The 12,635-nt window shown below is 36.5% G+C and overlaps 1 protein-coding gene across 1 annotated transcript; it reads right to left on the reverse strand.

Annotated features, from left to right (window-relative positions):
- Positions 1 to 981: 981 nt before the first annotated feature.
- Positions 982 to 5,569, reverse strand: LOC126808495 (elongation factor 1-alpha). The gene is made up of 4 exons (XM_050533255.1): positions 5,447 to 5,569; positions 3,791 to 3,964; positions 2,648 to 3,373; positions 982 to 1,170 (listed from the first exon to the last, which is right to left on the reverse strand). Exons 2-4 carry the CDS (start codon positions 3,932 to 3,934, stop codon positions 982 to 984), a joined length of 1,059 nt encoding a protein of 352 aa, XP_050389212.1. The 5' UTR covers positions 3,935 to 3,964; positions 5,447 to 5,569.
- Positions 5,570 to 12,635: the final 7,066 nt, after the last annotated feature.

Raw genomic sequence — 12,635 nt, forward strand, 5'->3', positions numbered from 1 at the left:
CTCATGACCTTAAACACTGTGTATAAATTTCAAGTCAATGGGATATTAACTTTAGACTCTAGAGCGTCCACAAGATTTTTCAAAGTAATCAAGGGCCATAACTTTGGCAGTAATTATCGGAAATCGCTGAAAATCAATAGAATTATTTGTCTCGTAACCTCAAACACTGTATAAATTTAAAGTCAATCGGATATTCACTTTAGCCTCAAGAGCATTCACAAGATATTTCAGTGATCAAGGGCCATAACTCTGGAAGTAATTATCGGAGATCGCTGAAAATCAATAGGCTTCTTCGTCTCATGACCTTAAACACTGTATAAATTTAAAGTCAATCGGATATTAACTTTAGCCTCTAGAGCGTCCACAAGCAATTGTGGACGCCGGCCGGACGGAGGTGACGACAATATACGACCACATTTCATATAAAAACACCTGTTTAAAGAAAACTATGCACAGGTGGATTATTCCAATGTTTGCAAGATTGTGTCAGTGATATCTATTTTATCGTGTGTGCTGTACAAGGCATGTCATCGAGTTTTGACTACCAGCCTGTACTCGACAAAGAGTAGTGTTAGCAACCTTGTGGGTTTTCTCCAGGTCCTCCAACTGCTAAAGACCCTACACTAGAATGAATTAATGCAATAAAAGAGAACCATGTTAGTCGAGTGGACGTTAAACCCCATTCCTCTCTCTGGTTAATCATCGTGTGTGCGCCTTCATTAAGTCAATTCAGACAAATGTCATGGTTTCGTTTACCAGCTTGTACATGACGAGGAGTAGGGGTGGACCCATTGCTTAAGACTTGCCCCGATTGTGAAACCCATTTCTCCCCCTTGTGGTTTCCCCTGTAAGGTCCCGTGCACACAGATGGTATTTCACTGGAAGGAGAGTATATGCTAGTCTAAATTAAATCAAGCAAACAGGTTATCCAGTATTGTCAGTCTGTCTCGAGTGCTTACATATATTTCTGAAACCCAAACATTAAGTCCTGAGATAACAAATTACCTGGGCAGTGAAATCTTTTGCGCCCTTGGGTGCGTCGTTCTTGCTGTCTCCAGCAACATATCCACGTTTCAACTCCTTCACGGAGACGTTCTTGACGTTGAATCCAACATTGTCACCAGGTAAACCTTCAGTCAAAGATTCGTGATGCATCTCAACAGATTTAACCTGGAAATAAAGAAAACATCCTTTAATCTGTGAAGGCAGGTACTTCTGACTAGTTCATCAAGATTTCTCAGTGGCTTCTTCTCAGTGGTGCAGGACCGCGGGCTTGGCAAGGGAAATGCATAGTTGTTCGGATGGGACGTACCCAATTGAGACTTTTGGCAAGCGGAATTTTCCCATCCGTGTCACGTATCCGTATCGTATACGTGATACGTTGCGTCAATGTAGTTTTAGAGTTCTATTACAGCATGATGGAAGATATCTACCAAGATCACCATCAGTACTAGTCAAGTGCCTATTAGAGCCGACAATTTCCCGGAGGAAATAAAGTCGCCCAACGGTCGCTGAGCTATTAAAAAAAAATAATGTCGAATCTTATTAAAAAATCTTCAACTTCGACTCGACTGCAATTTTTGGTTCACTAATGTATCATTTCAGAAAGTTTATACCCCTTTACCACAGAATAAAATCATTTACAGAATTGCAATGTTCCGTTCCCTAAATTTAGCACGTAGATCAACCATCATGGTTAACATCGCGTCAAATATACACCTTCGTGTTCTAGAATACACAAAGATTCATAAAAACGCTACGATACAACAATTCTGCGTCTAAAAGTAGTAAAAAACATGGTAAAAGGACACGACAATGTAATACGGACCGTTTCCGTTTGAAAGCTGTTCGATCGTGCTGCCGTATCCGTGTGAGAAATGCACACACATTGATGACGTCACACGCAAAATCCATACAGATACGGGCCAGAAATTTACACTTGCCAAAAGTCTCTATTATTAGATATGTAGTGCCACCATACATGCAAATTTCCCTCCATTAGCCCAGTCAGAGTAGATCAGTAAGATGGAAACTCCCATTTCATTTTTATTGGTACTTTAGATCTCATAGTCAATGTTAAGATGATAGAATTGAACTGATTTAGCTGTTTTCACTGATTCCAATTAAAGATACATTATGGGAGATTCGATAATGAGTTGGCAGTTCTCACTATAATAGTTAAAAACTAGATAATGTAAAGGCAATTTGCTGAAAATTTCATTCAAATTGATCCACTATGAACCGAGAACAAAGCGATTGAATTTCCGCCTAGCCTTGATCATCATTACTAAAGTCAGTACGATAAACAGCATAGTCTGGATTATCCCTTTAATCGGCTCAAAATCCACTAAAGATCGCAGGCTAGCAATGCCATCTATAGTTATACTATAGTCTGGGATAGGTTAATTAATGTCTAATTTATATAACATTTCAGGCCTAAAGAAAGACCTGCAATAGACAGATAGCTCTTGCATAATGTATGTTTAATTTGTTTTTTTAAAATTGCCAATGGTAAACAAATGTATTGTCATTTGAGAAGAGCAGGTAACACGATTTTGAGTTACACAAAATCTATATTCCCGATCGTATAATTAACAATGGCATCATAGATTATGGCCTTAAGAATTGCTAACTATAAAATACATACCTCAGTTGTGAGTCCAGCTGGAGCAAAAGTGACTATCATACCAGGCTTAATAATACCAGTTTCAACTCGTCCTACAGGCACTGTTCCAATACCTCCAATTTTGTACACATCCTGGAGGGGAAGACGAAGGGCCTTGTTGGTTGGGCGTGTGGGTGGGAGAATGGCATCTAAGGCTTCAAAAAGGGTTTTCCCGGAAGCATTTCCCTCTTTTCTTTCTACAGACCAGCCAATCTTTTTGTACCACTCCATGTTAGTAGATTCTTCAAGCATGTTATCCCCATGGAAACCAGAGATTGGTACGAAAGCTACAGCTTTAGGATTGTATCCAATTTTCTTGATGTATCCAGATACTTCCTTGACGATTTCAGAAAATCGTTTTTCAGAATATTTAGGTTCTGTGCTGTCCATCTTGTTGATACCAATGATCAACTGTTTGACACCAAGAGTGTAAGCCAAGAGAGCGTGTTCTCTGGTTTGTCCGTCTTTGGAGATACCAGCTTCAAATTCTCCTACACCAGCAGCGACGATTAATACAGCGCAATCAGCCTGTGAGGTTCCTGTAATCATGTTCTTGATGAAATCTCGATGTCCGGGAGCATCAATAATAGTTACTTGGTATTTACCGGTTTCAAATTTCCACAGGGCAATATCAATTGTAATACCTCGTTCACGTTCAGCCTTCAATTTATCCAATACCCAGGCGTATTTGAAAGAGCCTTTGCCCATCTGTAGAAGAAAAAAATCAAATCTTAACACCATTTCATGTGGTCCTGTTCAGATCGGAGGAGCAGTTTAATACAAATTATGTAGCTTGTTCATGATGTGCTAGAGACTGAACATGGAATCTCTTTTCATGTTACTTTCAATTGTAAAATAATGTTGACAATCTGTGACACCGGAGGCACCAGGCTGTGCAGCAGCCGATGTAGCACCAGAGGGGAGGGCCACTCCCATAATTTTTTAAAGATTATATTCAGCCCCCCCCCACCATGCGTGACGCCCATGGCCGTAGCAGGAAAAATTGAACTTGTAGCACACTGTTGGAGGTTAACCCATTTCATTTTTTCGATTTGAATACAACGTAGTCCTGGCCAGATTCTGACCATTCGTTTCGTCCTTGGTTTTCATAAACTTTGTACTAACCTCATTGGCTTCTTTCTCGAATTTTTCGATGGTTCTTTTGTCAATACCACCACATTTGTAGATAAGATGACCGGTGGTGGTGGATTTACCGGAGTCGACATGACCAATGACAACAATGTTAATGTGAATTTTTTCTTTAGCCATGGTTGCTTCTTATGTATAGGTATATAAAACCTGGAAACAAAAGTAGATAATTGTATGTTTAATAAGAACAACCCTTCGAAGGACTAAGTCTGACAACAGTTCGGACTTACTGGATGAATTTTTCAGATTCAAACTTCAATTATAGACGAATGCATGTCAATGTGCAGCTTACAGATGATCGTTAAATTGAATACCTGACAACCCATCCCAAGATATTAGCTATACTGAAACTCATACATAAAGATAAGGAATGTCATATTCTGACAAATTTCAATCTGACAATGATATGGAAACTATCGGCACGACTGGGGCCAACATTTCCAGTTGCAGGTATGGTTCAAAGATGGAATTGAAACCTGTACGCTATAAGTATACGGAGCGCCCAGAACTTAAAATAACTTAAAATTAAAACAATATTGATTTTATTAAAACAAAATCAATTTTATTAAGATAACACATTTTTATAACAATATCTGAGTAGTCTTCAAAGAAAGAAATTGTATTAAAACAAATATAACTGGCTCGTATATTTGTCGGGACGAGTTGTCTTATATAGGGATGAGTTGTCTGTATACCGTTAAATTCAAGTGCATGTCGTATAGTTAGTTACTTTTGTTTTTGTGTAGGTCATTTTGAAATTCAACAACATATTATTCTAGTTGGCCACCATTGACAGCATTTCCGTGGGTTGTGCAATGCAATGGGCTGATCAATTGTTACTACAGCCATTACACATTGGGTTCAAAGATATTTTTCTTGTAATATTTTTTTTTAGGCGTCTCTGTACTGTGGGACACTCCAATGTACATAAGGAATAAGCTGGATTTACCAGAGCTAGACATTTGGCATCGTGAGAACAATGGTGACAATTGAAGGGGAAGTACCCACCTTATACAAAATGGCCGACACACACGTGGTATGATGTGATCGCCATGTTGCGTCACTCCTGCGCAATTGTTCAAAATTTCAGGAAAGTTCTAAATTCTTTCAAATAATATCAGTATAGATTGATATATAACATCAAAGACAATCTACCAAAGGAAATGACCGGCGTTTCTTTCAGACATACTGAGCAATAAGGGATATTTTCGTGTCACGAGCTGGTCGTGAAGATTTACCGTCGTGAACACCCAGTCAACACTCCATATTTTTCAACAATCCAGAATGAAATAGCAAAGAAATAACTTTTAACCATATCATAGGATTGTATAAAAGAAAAATATATAACGAGAGAATGTGATAACTAATTGAATGAGTTGTAAGGTCTATTACAATGGAGTCGAGTCGTGCCGACAATGGTAGATCCCGACAATAACACGTTGACGTGGATGCCGGTGTCATAATTTTTCACAATCATCATTCATATTTACTGTTATAAAAATTATTCCGGACAGCCAAATTATGATAACAATATTCCTTAACGTTTTCTGAACAACCAGGTATTGAAATTATAAAATGATGGCGAGAAATTATGGTGATTATAAATGGATTAAAAAAGCATCAAAAATTTACCGTGCTCACTCTATGTGCCACCGCAATGAAAAGGAAAGAGAAATGTTGGTCACGTGACATATATACTTCTACTAGAGGGGTCTGACAATTGACGTCATTGGTCGGGGGAAAAAGGTAGGCTAATTCTCCTTCCGGTAACATGGACGTGTTTTGATTGACAACATGTGGTGAATTTAAGAAAAGGTAATTCCTTGCTTACTTGCAGTGTGCCTAATGCACGGATTATGGTATCGGTAAATCATAACAGTACATTAGTCATTAGTCGGTAATTTTCCATTGCAATTATCCCGACTGGAAGTGGAAACCTGTTTTCTTTCCAGGTTTAGAACTAGAAGTAGAACTCAACAAGACCTAGTTTTAAAGTAGACTAAATAAGTGCTAAACGAAAGTTATCCAATAATAGATAGGCTGGTTAAAACCCTAAACGAAATAGCAGTCCAAAAGTGGTTCAATTACTTACATTATTTAAAAAAAAAACAACAAAAAACCCCAGGAATTTTGCATCCTCAGCAGATATATTTGATAAAGGTTATGCTTTCTAAGTTCTTGTGGCCCATGCCCATGGTAAAACAAAAAATAGTACTTTTTAGTAACGTAAGCCTATTTAATTATCTTAATAGCGTAGTAATTGTTGCTAAAATCATCGACATTCAACTCATGGTTGATGATGTCACTCCCTTTTTTAACTTTAATTATGCAAACCCTAAAACTATCCCTAATCCAATGTCAGTGGTACAGTAATATATAAGTTATATATTACTAATTACCTACCTTTTTAGAGTGCCATCAATTAAACATGATTGCCAAATCATTTGATGGGTTATTATTAGTTAATCAGATTCACTCACAAGATTTCTACCATTGATATTTGGTTGGTTTAATTAGTTTTATCCTTTTTTGAAGCCATAGAAAATTTAAAGTTTTTTGAAAAAGATTCATATATTATATATGATGCCAGGGGTCGAAATAACGCTTGTCTACTTGTCGAATCCAAGTAACATTTTCAATGGACAAGTAGAAAAAAAATCTAGAATAATATCAATAAAAATTAGGCTAAAATAGTAAAAATGTATGTCTGTTTTATCCATTCCAATAAAATTGGAAGAGGGGAACTTTTCATTTTAAAACAAATAATTAGACGTTATTTAACAGCACTCGACAATCTGTCCGTTTGTCTCCATAGTAGTGTCGTGGCGAATTTCTCTTCGATTAACAAGACTGAAACTTATATGGTCCTTTTAAGTAAGCTCCATACGTCTGGGAAAGGTTTCTTTGCATTAAAATAGTAACACTACTGAGTCTGTGAAAGCCGTAATGCAATTGGCTATTCCTTTTTAATCACCCAATCACAGTCAATATTACATAACTTCATGGCAATCATGGCTCAGCTGTAGGTCGTTAAATTGGCGATTTACGATATTAAAATGGAAGTTGTGATTAAAATTTAATTTGTCGATAATGTTTTGAGGTACATGGCGGTAAAAAATCTTAAAATTCTAATCGTATACATGTATATGGCCTTGCTTGACCATTAATTACATTGAAATTTGAATGCCAATCACAACCACAAGACGAACCGGCGGCATACATCAATTATAAAGCCTATCAGTATCATTTGATGTTTCGTTTTGTCTTAGGAAATAAAATATATTAGAAAATTCTTTCCGAAGAAAATTAAATATTTTGATTGTTGAATTCCGTTTGCCGTGGTTCATTTGGAATGTAAAATACACACGCATGCCTGAGGATACCGTATTATTTCAAATTATATTATCACCATGAGTCGGAAACGTGCGGACAACAAACGAGTCGGAATAGCGAAGATTCTTGAGTGAGAAAACGGTCGTCATTTGTTTCATTACTTCCGCCAAAATGTACTAAAGTGAACGCGGAGTCTGATTGTAAGCATCTCTTACAAATGAAATTGAAATACAACAAATTTATTTATTATTAATTTTTTTTTTTTTTTTTTTATTAAAAACGAAAATCAGTGGTGACAACTTGAAATGACCAAGTGACAAGTAAAAAATATTTCTACTTGTCACCTGAGACAAGTAAAATTTTACAAACATTTCAACCCCTGTATGATGCACAAAGACCTTAAACACCTGGTCAGCTATTGCTTGTAGTTTAATAACTAAATAACTGGAATTCATTTTCATTCCCAGGCTCGTTACATTACAAAGTCCTCTCTGGGCAGGGTCTAGTCGTTTGGATGGGACCCAAAAAACTGATGTCCTGTGTACACTTTGGCGTTCACGATGGCATTGACTTGGTACCAAATCAAAATTTCCCTTATAGTACACTGTTGGAATTACATTTTCTCTGGGGAGTGTTTGAATCTCCAGAGAGGGCTTTGTACCTCACTTTTCCAGCAAATAGTCCTTTCTTTCTCTAGAATATCCAGACAAAATTTTCCTCATAGCACATTCTATGTCCGTCATCATTGGCCCAGTAGTTGTTTTGAGAGGTATTCATGTAGCAAAATTTTCATAGACAAATTAGTTTGAATGTTTTTAGTCAAAACATCAAATCAGAGTTTGTACGCTGGAAGGAATCAGTAAACCACATTTCATTTTTTCTGTAGAAAATACCAGAACATGGCTAATGGAAATGATCGAAATAAATTTGAATTAGTTATAACCCTAACCGGAACTGTTGAAAAAGGTACAAATCTATTATTATGGTCAGTTTAAAAGAAATGAACAAATTTGATATTCCAGCAGTGTTATATTTATAATATTAGTATGTGCAGAAGGATCACAATACTCGCAAAACAAAACCGACAGACAAGACAAACTAAACAGTCAAAACCTGCGGGCAAGACAAACCACACAGGCATTGCAAGAAATTAAAAACAAATTATCAAATTAATACAGAATTCTTGTGAAAAGTTCAAACTTACCAGATGAAGATGAATGATGATAATGAAAGAGCTAAGGACCGTTTCGTTAATTTAAGTAAATGTATACCCTTAAAGATCCACCCATAGTTCCTTTTAATTGTTTTCATTGGTTGAAAAATTCCTGTCAGTTAATCATTGATTGGCTTCATTTTGACCATGTAGAAAACACTGAACCATATTTGGTGTTGGCTATTCTTTAAGAGATAGAGATACATTAACACCTCATTTGATTATGTAATTTGATTGAACATCTTTGACTCTTCCTCAGTTAGTTTTATTGTCATAGGATTAAGTTTTAAAACAATTACCTTTTATTCCCAATTTCCTTTTTGACATATCAATGCTTTAAAGCATGCCCCCAGTCTTTTACCTAGGGTTTTTCTGTCTGGACTGTTATGATCCATTTGATGGATTAAGAGCCTGGAAGGCTTAAGGCAAACCATAAAATTGAAGATAAATCATGTTAAAGACTAAGGTCACACCAATTTGATTTTTTGTTCTCTAGGAACATATGTAAAACATTACTATTTTATTTATGGAAAAATACTTATGTAAACAATACATTATGCAAGAGCTAAATCTGCCTATTGCGGGTCTTTCTTTAGGCCTGAAATATTATCTAAATTATTAAGACATTAATTAACCTATCCACAGTCTTCGATATTGCAAACAGGACTAACTGGTCAGTTTAAATCAACATTGATGTTGTTATCTTACCGTAAAAAGGTGGGCTTCTGACATCCAATACCTAAGACAAAATGAACATTTTAAAATTTGCACTCTTCTTGTGCCGAACGTAATTGATTAGAAATTACAGTAAAAACAGAAATGATTGAATGTAAATCAGTTTCTATACATTCATATTAAACTATTATATGCATTGCAACCTACATGTATTTGTGTCCATTTCTAGATGCCAAATATTAGCGATTTAGCTCCTTTAAAATCCACCTGAAGTACTTGGTTTATGCTGTTCAAAAGCCTTTTGTTATAAATTATACAGTTTAGAAATTTTTAACAAAACTATCTTTCACGTGGGTATTTATTTATTAAGATCTTGAGAACACAAATTAAATCGATGTGTCCTTAGTACAAGTGTTTAATTAGTGAGAAATTTGATATATATTTTACTGGCCTTAAAATTGATGTGGCCTTAGTGAAAATGCAAATCCCGCATAAAATCTGTAATCAAAAGAAAGTAAGTTGTCTACTAAAAAAAAAAAAAAACAAAAAAACTTGTGACCCTATTTTGACCCTATGCTAAAAATTAATTTAAAATTTTGAATCTTGTAACTCACCTATTTTCACCTAAAACGATGCAGTATTTTCTTTAGTACTAACTGTAATACATATTAACTTAATACAAAATTACTGTAAGGACAACTTGCGGTTTTATAGTCAGGTATTTCATTGTGTTGTGAAAGATATTTCATCATTGTTTGTCATTCTACCAAAGTCTTATTATATTTTGTATATACCTATAGATCTATTTTTATTGTTTATATATATATATACATAGCCATGTTAGGGCGACTGAATGAATTGGCAAACACTATGCTTTAGCAGGCCCGGATCCAGGATTTTGTCAAGGGGGGGGGGCATAAATTGGAGCAAAGCCTTAAGGGTAATCATCAGAGTGCCGCATGCATTAGTGGTTTGGTGTAGTCCCCAGAGTCTTCGTCACAGCCTCATTAAACAGAAACTAAAATCTGGGAATCCCATTGCTGCTTGCAGGTGCTGGTCTGATCAGTGACGACCAGTATCGCTGAGGGGGGGGGGCGTGCCTGTTTAGATCATAAGGTTAATCATTGAGTCACGTTAAGTGGATTTGATTCACAGCTGATATGTAACAAGGACTAGGTCACCTACCCAGCTGTGCGGTTTCCTTCCACTGCTAAATTATTGAAACAAAATTATACCATGTCGGTTACAATTGACCTCTCTCTCATTTGAAAAGTTGCTCATGCTTAACTTCTTAGTCAAATCCATCAAAGGACAGGCTTTAATTGTACCAGAGGAGGGGGGGGGGTGGCGGCGGAATGGTAAGCCTTTGCGCACTGTATCATAAGGTCTGTCATTGAGTCAATTGGAATTGTTTCGATTCCCCGGTTGTACGTGACAAGGAGTAGGGTCGCCTGTCCAACCTCATGGGTTTTCTCTGGGTGCTCCTGTTTCATCCCACTGCTAAAGTCCCAAACGCGCAAGGAAATTATTGAAATAAAATTGAACCATATGTTAGTCCCAAAATGACCTAGTTTGTGTGGAGTGGATGTTAAACCCCATTTCTATCTCTCTATGAATTGTACCAAGTAGTGATTGTAATCTTGGTATATTTTTATCTGGATATTTATCTATCATTTGATGTAGATGTAAGCCTTTGAACCTAAATTACTATCCTGCTGTATTATTGGCTTCATGTGTCATATATCTTACATGTATGTTATGCACTTTCAACTTTGACCTTTAAAACATGTGGTGTAGGTCGTAGGATGGAGGGCCTGACAAGGACAGCTGTCTAGTCGTTCGGATGGCACGGAAAAAACCCCATTTCTCTCATTAAGGAAGTAGGACCAAACCTAATTTAGGTTTAGGATTTTTTGGAATTCTTAAACATACATTATGCCAGAGCTAAATCACCTATTGCAAGTCTTTATTTAGGCTTCAGATGTTATAGCAATTATTAATTAGACCTTTATTTACACGACAAGCACAAATCAACTCTGTAGACCCACGGATGGCTTGGATACAGTTTGGATTTTAAACAGTCGTCCATTTAAAATTAAATCAATAAATGGCGGACCAAGCTAATGTTTACCGTTAGTTGCTGATGTCAAAACTGGAAACTGGTGATGAAAGGCCTGCCAAGTGAGGGTACCATAGCCATTGAGCATGTTACTTGATAATTGAGAATATGTTGGTAGAGTTATCGTCTGTCAAACGATTGCCAATTCTCATAGACGGTGCAGACAAAATTGATGCCTATTTCTAGTCCAAACTTCCAACAGTGACAATTCCGTTGAGAACAAAGTAATTTGACTGAAATTTTCAACATTTTCTCTCTTTTTTATTATCTGTTTTTGAATTTTTATAGCAAGAATGGCCAGCTCTTTATAAAACTCTGAACTAATGTATCTTTAATCTGTTTTAATGATTAAATAACATATTACAGATGTGTATTATAGCTGATTTAGGTGTCAGCAGGACACAGTAGTATCTTGTGACATTTACTTGGATACCAGTAAATAGTATTTGATTTGTTTAAATCAATATGTGGAACACATGTTGACATCAAGATAAAAAACACTTTCTCTCTGCTTCTTACATTATTCAGTAAACAGCAGGGCATACGAATACGAGGAAAACCCCCCATTGATTAGCATTTATTCTATAACTACATGCAAATACAAGCTTATGATTGAATACAGCCATTGAATAACCTATGGTTGTATTCAATGGCTTGGACACATACTACTTTTGTCCAGAATGACATCACTTTCAGGTCAAATTGATGACGTCACCACTAGGCAACCACAATTTTTGTAAAAAATTAAAAGGGGCAGAAACTATGATGAATTTTAACGTTATTGGTGGTTATTTTTTTTGTTGATAATCTGGATAGTACAGTATATTTTAAGATTTGCATGTAGTTATAGAATAAAAACAGAACTCAATGACCATTGAATACCGCTCGGGTTATTCAGTGGTTCACTTGAGTTTATCCAACCTCGTTGGTTTTTTCGGGGTCCTCCTCCCGTTTCCTCCCACTGCTAAACCCCCCTACCCACAAGCAAATTATTGAAATAAAAAATTAAACCATGTTAGTCCCAAAATGACCTAGTTTCTGTCGAGTGGACTTGAAATCTCATTTTCTCTCTCACTGTCTCGCTCGTGAAATACTTGCGCAGGAATACTCTCTTAAACCATTGAATAACCCGAGTGGTATTCAATGCAATGGTCATTGAATTCTATCTATTTATTGGATGTTTAGGGGATTAGAAATAGAATGCCTGTAGGCAGTGGAACCGCAAATGTCTTGCATCCTTAAAAAAGATTTTGTCTAGGCGTTTGGATTGGACGAAAAACCGAGGACCCGTACACGTGAAAGATCCCTTGGCAGTTGGAATTCGATATAAGAGTAGGCCATGGTGCCGCTGTCCGCTGTACAGACAATTTCCCTCACAGCACAACGTATGGCGTATGCCTGTCTTCATTAGCCCAGTCGGAGCAGAACAGTGGGACGTTAAACCCCATTTCATTTCATTTGCTAGACAGATGGATAAGGTT

Source organism: Patella vulgata, chromosome 1, assembly GCF_932274485.2.
Source record: "Patella vulgata chromosome 1, xgPatVulg1.2, whole genome shotgun sequence".
Taxonomy (NCBI): Eukaryota; Metazoa; Mollusca; class Gastropoda; family Patellidae; genus Patella; species Patella vulgata.

Excerpts from the sequence above, each read along its gene's own strand:
- LOC126808495 (XM_050533255.1), bottom strand. The coding sequence starts at position 3,934 with ATGGCTAAAGAAAAAATTCACATTAACATTGTTGTCATTGGTCATGTC. Across the intron at positions 3,374-3,790 it reads TCGAGAAAGAAGCCAATGAG|ATGGGCAAAGGCTCTTTCAA; the intron begins GTTAGTACAAAG and ends TTTCTTCTACAG. Across the intron at positions 1,171-2,647 it reads CAGCTGGACTCACAACTGAG|GTTAAATCTGTTGAGATGCA; the intron begins GTATGTATTTTA and ends CTTTATTTCCAG.